Source organism: Mauremys reevesii, linkage group 7 (assembly GCF_016161935.1).
Source record: "Mauremys reevesii isolate NIE-2019 linkage group 7, ASM1616193v1, whole genome shotgun sequence".
Taxonomy (NCBI): domain Eukaryota; kingdom Metazoa; phylum Chordata; order Testudines; family Geoemydidae; genus Mauremys; species Mauremys reevesii.
In genome coordinates this window covers 19,188,680-19,205,680 of record NC_052629.1, presented here as the reverse complement: position 1 = coordinate 19,205,680, position 17,001 = coordinate 19,188,680, and the positions used below count along the sequence as shown (strand labels likewise).

Here is a 17,001-nt window from a genome sequence, read left to right as displayed (position 1 = left end):
ACTGGTTAGTTCCTCTCTGCAACAAAAGTAAACAGGACTTAGTTATTTAAATAGGATTAAGGGAGGGGTCGGCAACCTCTGGCACGCGGCTCACCAGAGTAAGCACCCTGGTGGGCCAGGCCAGTTTGTTTACCTGCTGCGTCCACAGGTTTGGCCGATCGCGGCTCCCACTGGCCGCGGTTCGCCGCTCCAGGCCAATGGGGGCTGCAAGAAGCAGCACGGGCCGAGAGATGTGCTGGCCACAGCTTCCCACCGCCAACAAACTGGCTCGGCCTGCCAGGGGCCTTACCTTGGCGAGCCGCGTGGCAGAGACTGCCAACCCCTGGATTAAGGCATAAACTTGTGAAAAACTAAACAGTAAATATTCATAAATTTGTATATAATGTTTGAATCAACTATTAGAGTTAGCACTATGTTTGTTTCAGTATAATCTGGAGAGTTCATGAATAGGCTTTACAGTACTGGAAACAAGGTCTGTGGTTAGTAATTTACCTTTTGTAAATCCTCCACCCCAGCATGCGCACACTTGCGAACTAGGCACACAATATTAATATTACATGACATCTTAGACAAACTCAATATAGTCATGGACCTCTGCCATGCCACATCACCTTACTAAATCCAATATAAGGAATTAATCCTATGAGAGAACTACACAACTCCATCTCTGTAAAATGCTCTGCAGCTACTGTACTTAACCTGATAGATGGGGGAAATGTTACATAATACTTAAGTCATAGAACACTTCAGACTTTTCATAAGCATCTTAAAAAATACACACTTGTCCCCTTCAATTCTTACTCTTACTAACACTTGATGTGTGTCTACTTCAGTTATTCATATCAGATGACTGAAGAAACGGGATCAAAGCTGAGAACTTTTGGGTATTTGTGCTGGTTATTAATTTCAACTTTTTTTTCATGAAAAGAATACCAAATATGCCCTGGATTTGAGTAAATACACACAAACTGAAGAAATGTTTTAACAGATAAAGTCAAAAAGCCATAGTTAGCTGCTGTAAAACAAGATATTCCATATCTGGAACATTATCATGAGGTGACAGGTTTAATAGCTATGATGTCAGTTGAAGTAACACTTTAACCAAAGGACTGCAATATGAATATTTCATATGTATTTTACACTAACTAGAAAAACTATAACAGTCAATATCCTTCCACTAAACAATGAGCTCTTCTGTATGAGCAATTTTGTAGAAAATACATACATCAGAAAAATAAAAGTTAAGCTTTGCACTTCTATTGCATCTTCCAACTGAGGATATCAATAAATCCACACCTTCTCAATGCACGATTACTACAGTACATTCTCAAACCCTTTATTCATTTAAATGTAATATTATTCACATAATGGGGCTTCTACTTTAACTAGATTATTCCACAATCTAATAGAATTTACTGGTGTAATTTTTCATCATATCAAACCAAATTTTCCTTTTCTTAATTTCATTCCAGTACTCTATTGCTGCACCTCTTGGACAGAATTAAAAACTATCTAGGTATTTCAAACACATCCAAATCAGGTAGCTGAATGCCAGTTCCTCTCTCTATTTGGTGATCAGATCATACAAATACTTGTAAATTGTTCAGTAATTATTTGGTCAAGTTAAAGACAACATCTATATTCAAGAGCAAGTTTCTTTTAAAAATTAATTACTTTGTATTTCACACCAGATTCCTTTAAGACAGTGGTTCCATTTGAAACAAATTATTTATTTTTGTTCCTTTTTGTGAAGTTCAAAAAGTCATTTTGCAGAAGCAGTACAGAGAGTCTTGACATTTGAAGAAAAATATGACTGAAAACAAGAGCACAGAACACATCATATAAAATAAAGTATTTGAATATTTTTCCATGTAGATACCATACCCTAAACTTGATTTCTGCCTCAGAACTTTAACAAGAATGAGTAATTAGTGCACAAAAATCTGACCAACATTTTTCTACTTAGCCTCAATAAAAAAAATTACAGCTTTAGTAGTTCTGATACCTTATTAAAAACGAGTTTGTTACAGACTCTACAACAGATACAAAATATAGGTGCTATATTTAAAGAAATACAGGCACTTTTAAAAAGACAACTTCCATATTTGTTTTTAATCTACGAAAGCACCGGTGCAACATTCCTGTTATTGAAGATGTGATTTCAGTCCAGTTGTTGAGCTGGGTTGACTGAAGACACAAGGGGGGAATTCATAGGAGCGCTGAAGCCATTTTACAACAGCGTAACAAAGCTAAAAAGCATCTGTAAATCCCATCCTCAGGATAGCAGACTTTCCTGACAGGTACAAAGAAAGCTCTGCAACGTATCAAAAGAGCCCCAGTGCAGGAGACATGAGGGCCAATCCTATGCCCAGGTTATTCTGCAGTGCTAATAGCAGAGCTAATGCAGAGGTACAACTTGGGGAAGTCCTGAGGAGTTGCCCTAACCTGGACTGGGGGCCAACTCAGTTCCCCGAAGACCCAGGCAAGAAGGCACAACCACTCAGTTGCTACACCAGAGTCTGCACTGGTGCAGCAATGGAATCTAACTGAAGGAGATTAAATAATTTGGCCCAACACCACACAGTCTGTTTCTTGGGAGACTAGTGTTTAGGATGGTGGTATGTAATTTTTTACAGCAGCAACGGCTGTAATGGCATCTTGCCAGAAACTCAATAGCTACAATTAATTTGCACACAAATTTGTTTAGGTCTTTATAGATAAACACTAAATAAATGTGTATTTCTCTTGGAAAGTGCTCTGTACTTACTTGTATAACTGCACAGAGCACTTCAAACAAACATGTTTTATGTCTCAGTGTTAATGGAAAGACTGGCACCAATTCTCTGAAATCAACTATCCGATGGCTAGTTGTATTTTCAAGATGACCGCATGGATTACAGAAGGCAGATTTGAGGCTGTTAGGCACATTGCAATATTCTGATTTTTCCAAATCACTTTATGCAGATCTTTACCAATATGACATACTTCCGGAGAGGCCATACAAGAGTAGCCCTCTTACACAACCCTTGATATCTGTCTTGAAGCAAGCCTTAATAGAAATTCATTATTTTTCCTCACAAAATTTGGATCTAGACACTTAGGGGCTTGCCTTCACCACACTGTTAGCTTCAGGTACTCCTGTCAACATACAAATCTCTAGCTCAAATTCAGTGGTGCTATAAACTTCAACTCGCTAGCCCATCAGGGAGTGTAGGTTGAAGCTCGAACACTGCTGATGCTCAAGCTAGTAATAGAGTGGGGATGCAGCTATAGGCTACAGTTCACCACGTTAGCATAACTCATCAGTTGCTAAGCCAATCAATCTGTATAGCTCAAGTGTTTCACAGTGTGGATACTCTCACTCAAGCTAGGCTAGCTGGAGTGGGGTAACTTGAGCTAACTGTTGCAGTTAAGCTAAGCCCTAAAATAATCAATTCTGGTTGAACTTTACCCTCAGCTTCTTTTAGTTTAGCTGGAAGTATGTCTGCAAACAACTTGAAATTTGTTTCTCTTGAAAGTCACCACGCCACTGATCAAATGAATCTCGAAACTTCTTATTCCTTTCAGCAAAGGGACAACTGTCACCCTAATTTAAGCATTTGTTGGAAAAGTCACTCCACTAAAGCAGTCACATTAAAGCTGAAGCTGCAACCACCATAAAGGGAGGAATGGTGCAGGGTTGAAGCACAAGTCTTGTGATGATGACGCCCCGAATTCTAATCCCTACTGTGATTCCCTTGGTGGCCCTAGGCAAGTCACAACAGTGACCTACAAATAACTTTTGTAAAAATGGCACTCTGCTTTTTGCTTCTTTATGATGTGAAACAAGCAGACTTCTGCATGATCATAAATATCAAGAATGTTAAGTCTAGTCTTCTGTAGTACTGGTGAAGTATCACTTAGGACTCTCAGACTATGTATATCATGAACTCTAATATTTTCATAGAAGAAGCAATGGTTCTGAATCTTTAACAAAAACATCCTTTTTTCAAAATATTTTGTAGTTGGTGGAATTAAATGGGTAAAAAACCCAAAGAATTAAAAGCAGTGATTAAACATTCCTCCCCTTTCAGTTGCTAAGCTTTCAGTCACTTGGGTCTTGTGCTTAGTTTTACTGATTCTCCAGTCACTAATGAGTCTTTTAGTGCAAGCAAGATCTGTGTCTAATGTAAAAAGCAGCAGACCAAAAAAAAATAATAATCATAATAATAATAATAATTCAGGCTTTTCAGCCTCTATATTATAAAGAAGAAAAAAAGATACAAACTTTTCTCTTTTGCAGAATACCTTTAATTTCCATCGAGTTTCCCCATCTAAGAGCCATACCGCCTCTCAGGGAGGTTGTGAGGATTAATGTTTGTAAAATGCTTTGAACAGGGAAACTACTATAAGTAATAAGAAAACTATAATGCTTATTAACTAGCTTATGTCATTGTCCTTTTGCAGACTACCAAATTTCTCTTAATCTGACATATATATAGGGTGGAAGATAGCTATTAGCCACCTTTCAAGATCCCCAATCCAGGGACTGCCAGGGGCCAAACTGCCAGATATAATTTAGAATAGGCTAAGACTGCTCTAAGTTACCTCAACTGTAGCGGCCCCATAGGAATCGCTCACCAGACAAAGGCAGCAAGGACGGCTGAACTCTCTAAGTCTACCCATTCTCACCACCCCAAATGGCATATAGCTGGCTTTACACCAGCCAATGATACCTCTGCCCTGGGGGAATCAGCTGCCTCTTCAGGTGGCTTTGTGCCCTTTTGTGCCTGTAGAGCAGGTTAAGGATTTATCTCCTGTTTGTTTGTTTACTTTTGTCCATCCGTACAGTCTGAAACAACCCAATCACGTAAATCATTGCACTGTTTTAGGGATAAAATTCCATGATTAGGGTTTTAAAACAAACAGACACACACACAATTTGGAATAAATATGTAACCCTTGATTTCACCGATGAGGCGTGCTGATTCTAAATTTCAGTGTGAACAGTCACAACGTCCTTGTGGTTTTCAGTATTCTTGACCTATGCATTTTGCAATCGTACTCAGCTGGATATTTGAAGTTCCTTCATATATTGTGCCTGAAACAAACCAAAGGAAATAAAACTGAACTGAGCATATTAACAGTAATTTAAATCCTTGTTCTAAAGATCCAATTAGAGCTCTAAGACAATATAGCAAAAATTCATATTAACAACTAGAAGCAGAGCTGATATTCACATAATATTACAACTTTTTACTATTGACATTCTTGTTGGTATATAATATCAATAGCTGACTTATTTTGGGGGATAAGAAATTTCCCTGAACAGTAATTCCCACATTTCAAGTCAAATTTTAAAGTATTTACAGTTGACATCAGCCATTAAACCAGAAGTCAAACTAAAACTGTCAAAACTATCAAAGTGACTTAGTATGGGACTTAGAACCGTAAGTGGCGAAGTACCTTTTGAAAGTGAGACTTGTATGCCTAAGTCACTTTGACACTTCTTAACTCAAATTCTCTCCTCCCACTTGTGGTTTCAATTTTATTTTTAAGTACCTTTGATTCATTTGCACTGAAATTTGGATTGAACAGTAATATTCACATTAAAGCAGTACACACACACTTTTTTTTTTTAAAACACAGAATTAAATATGATAGACTGGCTCATATACCTAGATATTTCTGACCCTTATCAGTGTCATATCTCAGTATTTATTTGCTGAAAGGAAAATCTCTCTGACAAATTGGTATCCAGATAATTGTAACACAACCTTGAAACAATACCAAACCCAAGTCTATATTAGATATTCGTAAGAAATTGCTGCTTACCAATTTTGCAGTCTCTGTAGTATTTTTCAATTGGATAATCTTTTGTGAATCCAACTCCACCCATCCATTCAATACATTTACTAGTTGTCAGTGCTGCAACCTAAGGAAAATTAGATTCACAATTACCATCCCAGGACACACCTTTGCCAAGAAGTCAGTCAATGTCATTTGTTCCATCTAATTTCAGAAAAGCAAAGCAATAATTAAAGCAGCAATTGGAGGGAAAAGGAAAGAATGGAGATTTTAGCCACCTGTGTTGTTTGTGCACCAATATAAGGGTCATTCCCACTTCACCAACCTGATGACATGAAGAAGTCAGAACAGTTATTTGCAATAGTCCCTTCCCTACCAAGAAAGACTTTGGCCTGGTCTACACTGTAGCTGAAGTCGACGTATCTTATTTCGACTTACCTCCCATCCTCACGGTGCAGGATCGACGGCTGCGGCTCCCCTTGTTGACTCCGCTGCCACCGCTTGCCCAGTGGAGTTCCGGAGTCGACAGGAGTGCGTTCGGGGATCGATATATTGCGTTTAGACTAGACACAATATATCAATCCCCAATAAATTGATTGCGGGTGGGTAGTCTGGACGTACCTCTAAATTGCTATATTGGCAAGTGAAAAGGAAGGTGATTCTATGCCCACAGACATTTTTGGATCTTATATGCTGGACTATCATTATGACTGGGAGAGGCATTCTTGACCAGAGATTAATTCCCCCCTACCTTACCACAGCAGTGAATCCTGAGCATCCCCTTGTGGGTGATTGCTAGTATTTGAAATTTTTATTGAGTGGATAAATAATACCACACTTCCATTCTTTAATTCTGCTGTTTGAGATTTTTTTGTATTTTATTTAAGGGGGTTAGGTTATACTGTTTATCCCTGAGTTGTCTTACTTTCATCCCATCTGAAAACTGCATGTTGGAAACAAGAGAAAACTATGCTCAATTTACAAAAAAAACAAGTTATTAAAAAGCATATTTAGCAAAAATATGGCTTTAAAACTAACAACAAGTGAACTAAGCATACCAAATAAAGCACATTTTGGTTACCTCTGCAGCATAATACTTGGCCATGCTTGCCTCTTTTCTGAATGGCCTTCCTGCTTCTACGAGTCGGGCTGCATTATAGGTCAGCAACCTTGCAGCTTCCAGCTGGGTGGCCACTTGAGCTATCTGATGTTGCATTCCCTATAATAAGCAGGCCTGACGTTAGACACAATTTACAACACATCTAATATTCTTAAAAGTATTATCCAGCTGCCTAACTTCAATGTGCAGCAAAATGTGTATTGCTTTTCAAAGATTTAAACCTCCATTCTGAAATAAAATATGATTACACATGGATTAGTAAAATGTCATCTCCTCCCACCTCCTTTTGGCACTTTCAGAAGTGGTGAGACTTTATCTGGGCCAGCAGGAGAAAGAAAAATCTGGGCCCCTTGAAAAATTGCACCTGCCTTTTTTCTTCCCTTCCTCCTGGATACTCAGCTTCATGTGGCTGAGGAGGGAGAGCTCCTTGGCTGATTGGCTGGACAGAAGGTTGCACTATAAGGCTATTGGCTCCTGGGTACTCAAGAGTGGACTGATAAGCATTTTTCCCTGCCCGGACCCCATTCTGCATCCTGATCAAAACTTCCCTCCCCGCTCATAATCAGAGAAGAACTGGATTTTGGGGTCTTGCTGTGGGCATCACACTAACAGACTTTTGGGGGCTGGAAATGAATACTTCTCTCACTGCCTGATTGATCTGAGCATTCGCTCCCTCCCCTCCTCCCCCCGCCACCCTTCCTCACAGCAACATAGGGACCCAATGGGCACATTAGGTTGTAAAATTTGATACAACTTGGTAAGCTGAAGTCTAAATATTAAGTTGAAGTGAACTCGAGTGCCTAGTATTAAATAAGGACATTGATACAATAAGCATCACAGAAACTTGGTGGACCAATGATAATCAATGGGACATAGTAATATCAGGATACAAACTGAAGAGGAAGAAGAGTAGATCGTGCTGGTGGGAGAGTGGCACTATATATGAAAGAAAGCATAAAGTCAAATATAAGCAAACTGTACTATAGAATCTCTATGGATAGAAATTCCATGCTTGAATAATAGAGTATAGCAGTAGAAATATACTACAGACCACTTGATCCAGCTAGTGATGGTGATTGTGAAATGCTCAGGGAGATTACAGAGGCTACAAAAATAGAAAACCCAACAACAATGGGAGATTTCAACTATTGCCCTATTGACTGGGTACATATTGCCTCAGGACAGGATGCAAAGATAAAATTTCTAGGCACCATTAATGACTACTTGTTGGAGAAACTAGTCTTGATTTAGTCCTAAGTAGAGCAAAGGATCTGGTCCAAGAGGTGAATATGGCTGAACCATTCAGTAACAGTGACTCCAACTCCATTCCTCACCTTAAGGGGATGACTTCTTCTAATGTACTTCCAATTCTGGAATAGCAGTAAATCATGCCTCTGCTGAATGAGTACTTGCACTAGACACTTAAGAACATAAGAATGACCACACTGGGTCAGACTAATGGTCCATTTAGTCCAGTATCCTGTCAGGTTTTAACTAACGTATAAAATAGATGTGCAAACAGATACACCATTAGATCTGCAGATCGTGTATGTCAAATTAAATCTCTTTTCAATTTGCCATTCACAGACATTGAGAAGGGGAGACATTAAATAACACAAGGGCACTATAGTTATTCAATCAAATGACTCATTCCTGACATTTTCTATTATGATTACAACTCTTTTAAGTAGACAGCTTTTAATATATACACTGAAGAATACCTGAAAATCAAATATGTTTTTCCCAAACTGGACTCTCTCCTTTACATATGGAATAGTGTGGTCAAAACATCCCTGTGCCAATCCCAACATCTGTGAATGAACAGAGAAACAAAGATTACACTGAGTAAACAATTTGTACATTTAATGTACCCAACGGAGGTAATAATTACAGTAATTCTTTTTCTGGGCAGATGGTGTGCCTTTTTAATTTTTCGGCATTCAAGGAGATGAGCTTAGTTTTTCTCTGTAAAAAGAAATATGCTGTGTGTAGTATCAGGAATAATTAAACCAAAGATGATGTAAATACAAAATATAATAAAACAATTCTAACTATAACCTTAATCGAGGTTTTACTACTGTTAGAATTCTTGTCCAGGTGAGTCATGATAAAGAGTCTGCATGAAGAATAAACCTATTCCATAACCATCTGGATGTACAATGAAGCCCTGTAAATCAAGGCAAGACATTAGCGAAAATAATGTAGTGAACTTTTTCTGTGAAATTCGGAGACGTCAAAGGATGGCCCAAGTAATCTTTTCTAATCTCAGTATATGATTCTGTGAAAAGCTCTAATTGCTTTAGACAGGAAAATCACTGTATACCAAACAGTGAATAAATATAAATATATATACTACCTATAGAAACTCAATTCCAATCAAATTATTTTGCTGTTAGGAAGGTTCCAGATTGACAGCATAAAAAATTAGAGTACTTCATCTACAGAACTGGTACAGAGGAGGTGGCAGTAGCACAAGCTTCCTCACAATGTTCTGGAGAGACCACCTTTAGAGGACAGTTTTAGAAGACCTGATGCCTATTCAACCTTTAGCAGCTCTACTGAAGCTACCAAAAGGGCAGCCAGTTGTGATGTGGACGCCTGCTTACTAGCACCTGGAGTAATAGTAACAATTAACTTCATGTAGGCTGCCCAAGAGACATCAGACAGCAAAACTTTGAATCAACAATCTAGCTAGGCTGGATGAAAATTAGTGACCTAGAAATTGAAAGTATTGCAGTACAAGTCCCCTGAGCCTTTGATTCCCTAAACATGCTGTCTCAAATATCTAACACGTTAGATGAACCCATTTAAACGCTTACTCCTACCTAATGACTCAAAACTGAATGTCATAGGATACAGGTACAAGTTTTTCTTTAACATCAGCTTGGACCACAAATTGAATATGAGCCAAGAATGTGAGGAAGTTGCAAAAAAAGGCCAAAAAAAAAAGAAGAAGCTATTATTATGGGGTGTACTGACAGGCGTGTTTTACATAAGATGTGGAAGGTCATTTTTCTGCTCTACTTGGCACTGGTGAGGCCTCAGCTGGATTATTGTGTCCAGTTTGGGCACCACATTTCAAGAAGGATAGGGATAATGTCCAAAGGAGAGAAATAAAAATTATAAAAGATTTAGAAAACCTGACCTATGAGCAAAGGTTAAAAAATGGCCATTAGTCTTGAGAAAAAAAAAAAGACAACTGAGGGGGAACCTGAGAAGTCTTCAAATATGTCAACGGCTTTTATAAACAGGACGGTGATCAGTTATTCTCCATGTCCACTGAAAGCTTAATCTGCAGCAAGGGATTTATGTTAGACATTAGGAAATAAGATAGTTAAGTACTGGAATAGGTTACCAAGAGAGGTTGTGGAATCAGTCATTGGAGATTTTTAAGAACTGGTTAGACAAACACCTGTCAAGGATGGTCTAGGTATACTTCTGTCATGCCAAAGCATGGAGGGAATGGACCTCTTTAGGTTCCTTCCAGCCGTACATTTCTGTGATTCCAGAGCCTTCTACTAATGCTAATAGGAGTTAAACAAGCATCAAAAATAGAATATTGTAATTGGCGAAGGTGATATATATATCTAAGGCCAGCTGTGTCTGAGCATACCACATGGCTGCCACATATCATGATCCCCATTTACTATTTGGGCGGGAAACTGAAATCTCCTATAAAAAACACACTTTTAAAAACAGCATTTATGCTTGTCCCAGCTTCTGACAGACTGGTCTGACCAAGGATGATAAAGCAAAGAATCTCAGGTCTGGATAGAAGATTAATACTCATGAAGAATATTTTATTGCAAAGAAGATCATGAAGAAAAGATCCCACAAGCCCTCATAGCTCTTCTTACAAGAGAGGGAATATTATGGAATCCATTCATAATAGTGAGACAATACGGGTGAAATAATATCTTTCACTGGACCAACTTCTGTTGGTGGGAGAAACAAGCTTTTGAGCTACACAGAGCTCTTCTTCTGGTATGGGAAAGGTACTCAGAGCATCACAGTTAAATAAAAGGTCGAACAGTTAGTTTAGCATAAGTAGTTAGCACATATTCTAAGGAGACATTCAAGATGAAGTGGCCCGTTAACATCCCTGTAGTCACAGGACAAAAAGGGGAGTTAGTGAGTTATAGATTGTTGTAATAAGCCATAAGTTCAGTCTCTTTATTAAGGTCATGATTTTTAATGTCTAGCGAAGTTATTAATTTACTAATAAGAGTCAGATGCACAATTAAACCAATTAGAATCCTAGCTGGTTTAATTCTGTATCCAGCTACAAATATAAAAGTCTCCTTTCTGCTGCTCCTAATAAGAGCAAAGAAAAAGACAGAAAATGAAACAAACAAGCAGGGCTTTGGAGTGGAGCCCAGAGCTGGAGTGCGAAGCAGTTCCGGAGCAGTGGAGCTGCAGGTTTTTGCCTGGAGCTGGAGCGGAGCCGGAGCACAGCTCCAAAGCCCTGCAAACAAGTGGCACATACAACAAAAAATAGAGACTGAAAAGGAGACAGACAAGAGACATGAATAGATGGTAAAAAAGCAGAATTAACAGTGATGATCCTGAAACTGGAATCTCACAAAAATACAACTCCCACCCAAAAAAGACAACCAAACAAAAACACCACCTTTTCCACAGAGAATTATCTGGGCTACTAGAGTATAAAGGTGGGTTACGAGAATTTGGTAGCCAACTATTTGATCAGTTTAACTGTGTTACTTTACTTTTATATGGTGCCCAAAAGTGTGTTATTTTACAGAACCTTAGGAAGACAGGCCCTTGACTGAAAGCCAAGTGCCCCAATGAGAGAAGACAAGTGCCTTTCCAGTAATAAAATGGGCAGGGGGAGAGTATTTTTAGAACATGAATACAAGGGTGCGGGGAAAGACTGTATACACAGGCCAGAGCTATATAGGACAGATTACAAGGGTTATGTTATTCCAGATTCCATAGATGCTTCCTCCAGAGCCACCGGAACTCAAACAACCATTTATCCTCTACTCACTCTTAAAATTCTGGAGGAACACAGTACAAAATAAGATAAAAATAGAGAAAGGGTAGAAGAAAATATAGTTGTAGTATATTCTTAATTAGCTTCAGTATATGCTACTAGATTCCACTGCACTGTTGTATATCTGAAGACAAAAATTAGCACATGTAACATCACATATAACTATTTTACATTAAAATTATTTGAAACTGTTTTTATAGCAACAATCAGGTTTATAAGACATTCATTACCTTCTAAACTATTACTGCTGCAAAACTAAACTCAATTCTACAGGGTTTTTAGAATTGCTGTTCTTCATTCAGGGACATTTCTCTTCATTTGAAGGTGCCAAAAACAAAGTATTAGCTAAGATATAACAAATACCTATCTTAACTTTTAATTAGGTTACAACAGTAACTTGCAGTAATTAGATTAAGACCTTGACAGTGTATTTTACTGCCAGAAGAGCCTATGTTATTTATATCTATGAGAACAATAGGAGCCAGTGCTCTAGATTTTTTTTAAGGACATACCTGACAAAATTTTATCACAGATAATCTTTAAAAATGATGGAAAAGCCGACCCTATTTAGTATCATGCTACATTACCATGTGGAAAGCATGCATTTAGGCATGACCTATTACTCCTGGTCTGTCTGCCAGCAGTTGGAAAAGGAATAAGGAAGAATGACAGCCTCCAAAATGATAGATAGAGATATCACCTCTACTTGCAGAACAAAAATAATAGGTTTTTGCATTAATTAGATTTCCCTTTAAAAACATAGGTTGAATGATAAAAAACAGCCACAAAACCAAATCAACTTTTATAGGGCTGGACTCTGTTCCCAATTAAATCAATTAGAATGTCAGGATCCGAACCAGGCTCATAACAAAATAACACATACTTTAAATAATACAGAAATTTGATTGACATTTTGGTCTAAGTGCCCTAACGTACATTTTTTAAGTACATCGCCACAAACTTAGCAGACTTCCATTAGAACATACCAATTTTTTTCCTGGGACTTCTTCATGATTAAGATAAAAAGCTAATATCAAATGTCATTTGCTAAGTATGCAATCAATATTGTAAGCACTAAATATTACTCTTTATTCTTACACTATTAATATGATATACAGTATTTGTCAAATAGCTGAATTTGTTTTTTGAAAAATTAACGCACATGATGGTAGATAGGCACGTTGTTGTAGCCATGTCGGTCCCAGGATATTAGAGAGACAAGGTGGGTGAGGTAATATCTTTTATTGGACCAACTTCTGTTGGTGAGAGAGAGTTAGGGCAATGCCAGGCAGCTGATGTCAATCTAACTATGTAAGTGTTTACACTAAAAGTTTGCTCCCACCAATGTAACTGCCCTGCTATGCCAGCTTAATAACTCCTCTTCCATGAGAGGCATAGAGTTAATGTTAATGTAGTTAGGTCAACACAGTGTCAGTGTAGATGCTGCATTGCTTACAGTGACTGCTACTGGCTTTCAGAAGCTGTTCCACTATGTACCCACTGACACAAGCTTTCCTGGTGAGAACATGCACTGCCAACACAAGGAGCATAGTGTGGACACACCAAAGCGATTTAATTACTGCAGCAGCTGTATGCCGATATAACTTAGATCAACATAATTCTGTAGTGTACACATGCCCAGAGAGACAAGTTTTTGAGCTACAAAGAACTCTTCTGGTCTGGGAATGGTACTCAATGTCATAGCTAAATACAATATGGAACAGATAGTTTAGTAGAAATAGTTAGCACATATTCTAATAGGCCATTCAAGGTAACGTGGCCCATTAATGCCCCTGTAGTCATAGGACAAAAAGGAGGGGCTAGTGGGTTACAGACTGTTGTAATAAGCGATAAATCCAGTGTCTTCATTAAGACTGCAATTTTTAGTGTCTAGCAAAGTTATTAATTTAAGTTCTTAGGCTTGTCTTTTGAATGTGTTGTGCAAGTTTCCTTTAAAGATAAGGACTGAACAGCCAGATATGGAGTGATTGTTTTGTGAAAAGTTTTTGCCCACAGATGATATGGTGTTTTTGCCTTTTATCATTTTCCTGTGTGAGTTCATTCGAGAGCATAGTGATTGTCTGGTTTCAAAGTTGATATTGGGTCACTGAGTGCACTGGATGACGTACACCGCATGTTGGGACAGGCATGTATAGGACCTATGGATCTAGAAAGGTACGTTAATCATTATAGCAGTGGAGATATGTCTGCAGGTTTTGCATCTGTTGTTCTGGCAAGGTCTGGTGCTGCTTTGATTTGGTGTGTCCTGATCTGTGGGGAGCTTGTTTCTGATGATGCATGTGAAGAGGTTGTTGGGAGGTTGGGTGGGGGTGGTGTTTGAAGGTTGGAAGAAGGGGTTCAGGAAAGATTTCTTTCAGGATGAAATGGTACTTTAGAATATAGAATCATAGGACTGGAAGGAACCTCGAGAGGTCATCTCATGGCAGGACCAAGTATTATCTAGACCATTCCTGACAGGTGTTTGTCTAACCTGCTCTTAAAAATCTCCAGTGATGGAGATTCCACAACCTCCCTAGGCAACTTATTCCAGTGCTTAACCACCTGACAGTTCGGAAGTTTTTCCTAACGTCCAACCTAAAGCTCCCTTGCTGAAATTTAAGCCCACTGCTTCTTGTCCTATCCTCAGAGGTTAAGAAGAACAATTCTCTTCCCTCCTCTTTGTAACAACCTTTTATGTACTTGAAAACTGCTTGATATCCTGTCAAAGAAAGCTATCAGGTTGGTTTGACAGGATTTGTTCTTGACAAATCCATGATGTTACTTATCACCTTATTATCTTCTAGATGTTTGCAAATTGAGTGCTTAATTATTTGCTCCATTATCTTTCCGGGTACAGAAGTTAAGGTAACTGGTCTGTAATTCCCCAGGTTGTCCTTATTTACCTTTTTATAGCTGGGAAAATATAGTGCCATTTTCCAGTCTTCTGGAATCTCTCTCGTCTTCCATGACTTTTCAAAGAAAATTGCTAATGGCTCAGATATCTCCTCAGTCAGCTCCTTGTGTATTCTAGGATGCACTTCATCAGGCCCTGGTGACTTGAAGACATCTAATTTGTCTAAGTAACTTGTTCTTTTCCTATTTTAGCCTCTAATCCTACCTCATTTTCACTGACATTCACTGTGTTAGATGTCCAATCATCACCAACCTTCTTGGTGAAAACCGAAACAAAGAAGTCATGAAACACCTCTGCCATTACCACATTTTCTGTTATTATTTCCTCCCCACCCCCACCCCTCGTTGAGTAACGGGACTACTCTGTCCTTGGTCTTCCTCTTGCTTCTAATGTATTTGTAGAATATTCTCTTGTAACCCTTTATGCCTCTAGCTAGTTTGATCTCTTTTTGTGCCTTGGCCTTTCTAATTTTGTCCCTACATACTTATTTGTTTATATTCATCCTTTGCAATTTGACCTAATTTCCACTTTTTGTAGGACTTTTTAAGCCAGGGTGGTCTCTTGCCATACTTCCTATCTTTCCTATGCAGGGGGATAGTTTGCTCTTGTGCCCCTTAATAATGTCTCTTTGAAAAACTGCCAACTGTCTTCAATTGTTTTTCCCCTTAGACTTGCTTCCCATGGGATCTTACCTACCAACTCCCTGAGTTAGCTAAAGTCTGCCTCTTGAAATCTATTGCTTTTATTTTGCTGTTCTCCCTCCTACCATTCCTTAGAATCATGAACTCCATCATTTCATGATCACTTTCACCCAAGCTGCCTTCCACTTTCAAATTCTCAACCAGTTCCTCCCTATTTGTCAAAATCAAATCTAGAGCAGTCCTTCTTCCTGGAACAGCATCCCGGGGTCAAGGAAGCTGAGGCCCTCCTGATGACACCATCTTCGCAACCAGGTGTTCACCACTAGGATGCATCTGTCTCTGCCTGGGCCTCTACCCTTGACCAGAAGGATCGACGGGACCACCATCTGCGTTCCCAACTCCTTCACCTTTACTCCCAGAGCCCTGTAGTCACTTCTGATCTGCTGAGGGTCATACCTCACAGTATCATTAGTGCCCACATGGATGAATAGCATGGGGTAGTAGTCAGAGGGCCGGATGATCCTCGACAATCCCTCCATAACGTCTCGGATACGAGCCCCTAGCAGGTAGCATACCTCCTGGAACACCATGTCAGGGCAACAGATGAGTGCCTCAGAAGAGGGTCCCTGAGCACCACTACCCTATGTTTCCTCCTGAAAGCGGTGGCTGCGAGCCTCCCAGCCTTGGGGGTACATGGCTGCTCCTCCTCCCTCTTTGGGGGTGATTCCTCATCACTCGTTGCCAGGGCAGCATACCGGTTTTCCATCACCACGGTGGGTGGGTTGGGATCAGGGGTGGAGCACAGCCTGCTGCCAGAAGCAACCAGTGGGTGGGTTGAGAGCAGGGGTGGAGCACAGCCTGCTGCCAGAAGCAACCAGCAGCCACTGTCCTCCCTGTGACAAAGCCATATCCTCTCCCCTGGTGGTGTGACAGCAGTCCTCTGTAGCTGGATTGCTTCCTCAGCCTTGGATGCCTCCATATGAATACTTTCAAGGAATTCCTCATGGGCATGGATGCTCTTCAGCCTAGTCACCTCCTCCTGTAGCTCTCCTACCTGCTTCCTGAGAGATTCCACCAGCAGGCATCTTTCACACTGGATGTGCTAACTACTTATGGTCAATTATCTGTTTGATCTTGTATTTAGCTGTGACACTCTGAGTACCTTTCCCAGACCTGAAGAAGATCTCTATGTAGCTTGAAAGCTTGTCTCTCTCACCAACAGAAGTTGGTCCTATAAAAGATATTATCTCACCCACTTTGTCTCTCTAATGATGAAGATGACATTTTAGATATATTTGAAAATTAATAAATTAATCATTGGAGATTAACTACTGTTTGATGTTCTCAAAATAGACTATTACAATGAAAACAGTATTGCTTTTAATAATGCAAAATTCTATGTATAATCAGTATAATGTATAGTCCTATACCAAACATTATTTCATCTTACATAAAAGAAGAGTGACATCTAGTGGCAACACAGATTCTTTTCATAAGGTATTTTCTTAATTTTCTGTTACCAGCC

General features: G+C 39.2%; 1 protein-coding gene across 6 annotated transcripts in view; it reads right to left on the bottom strand.

The window, feature by feature from the left end:
- Nucleotides 1-1,709: 1,709 nt before the first annotated feature.
- Nucleotides 1,710-17,001, bottom strand: part of ACADSB (acyl-CoA dehydrogenase short/branched chain) — a 30,261-nt gene continuing 14,969 nt past the window's right edge. For 2 of the 6 annotated variants that reach the window (XM_039546703.1, XM_039546704.1), the window contains exons 8-11: nt 8,629-8,718; nt 6,869-7,006; nt 5,815-5,914; nt 1,710-5,080 (exon numbers count right to left, since the gene is read on the bottom strand). In XM_039546703.1, coding sequence (XP_039402637.1) covers nt 5,010-5,080; nt 5,815-5,914; nt 6,869-7,006; nt 8,629-8,718 — 399 coding nt within the window. In that variant the 3' untranslated portion in view covers nt 1,710-5,009. Of the gene's footprint in view, nt 5,081-5,814; nt 6,419-6,868; nt 7,007-8,628; nt 8,719-17,001 lie in introns of those variants that run through there. The other 4 variants (XR_005601160.1, XR_005601159.1, XM_039546705.1 and 1 more) reach the window with 4 other exon arrangements.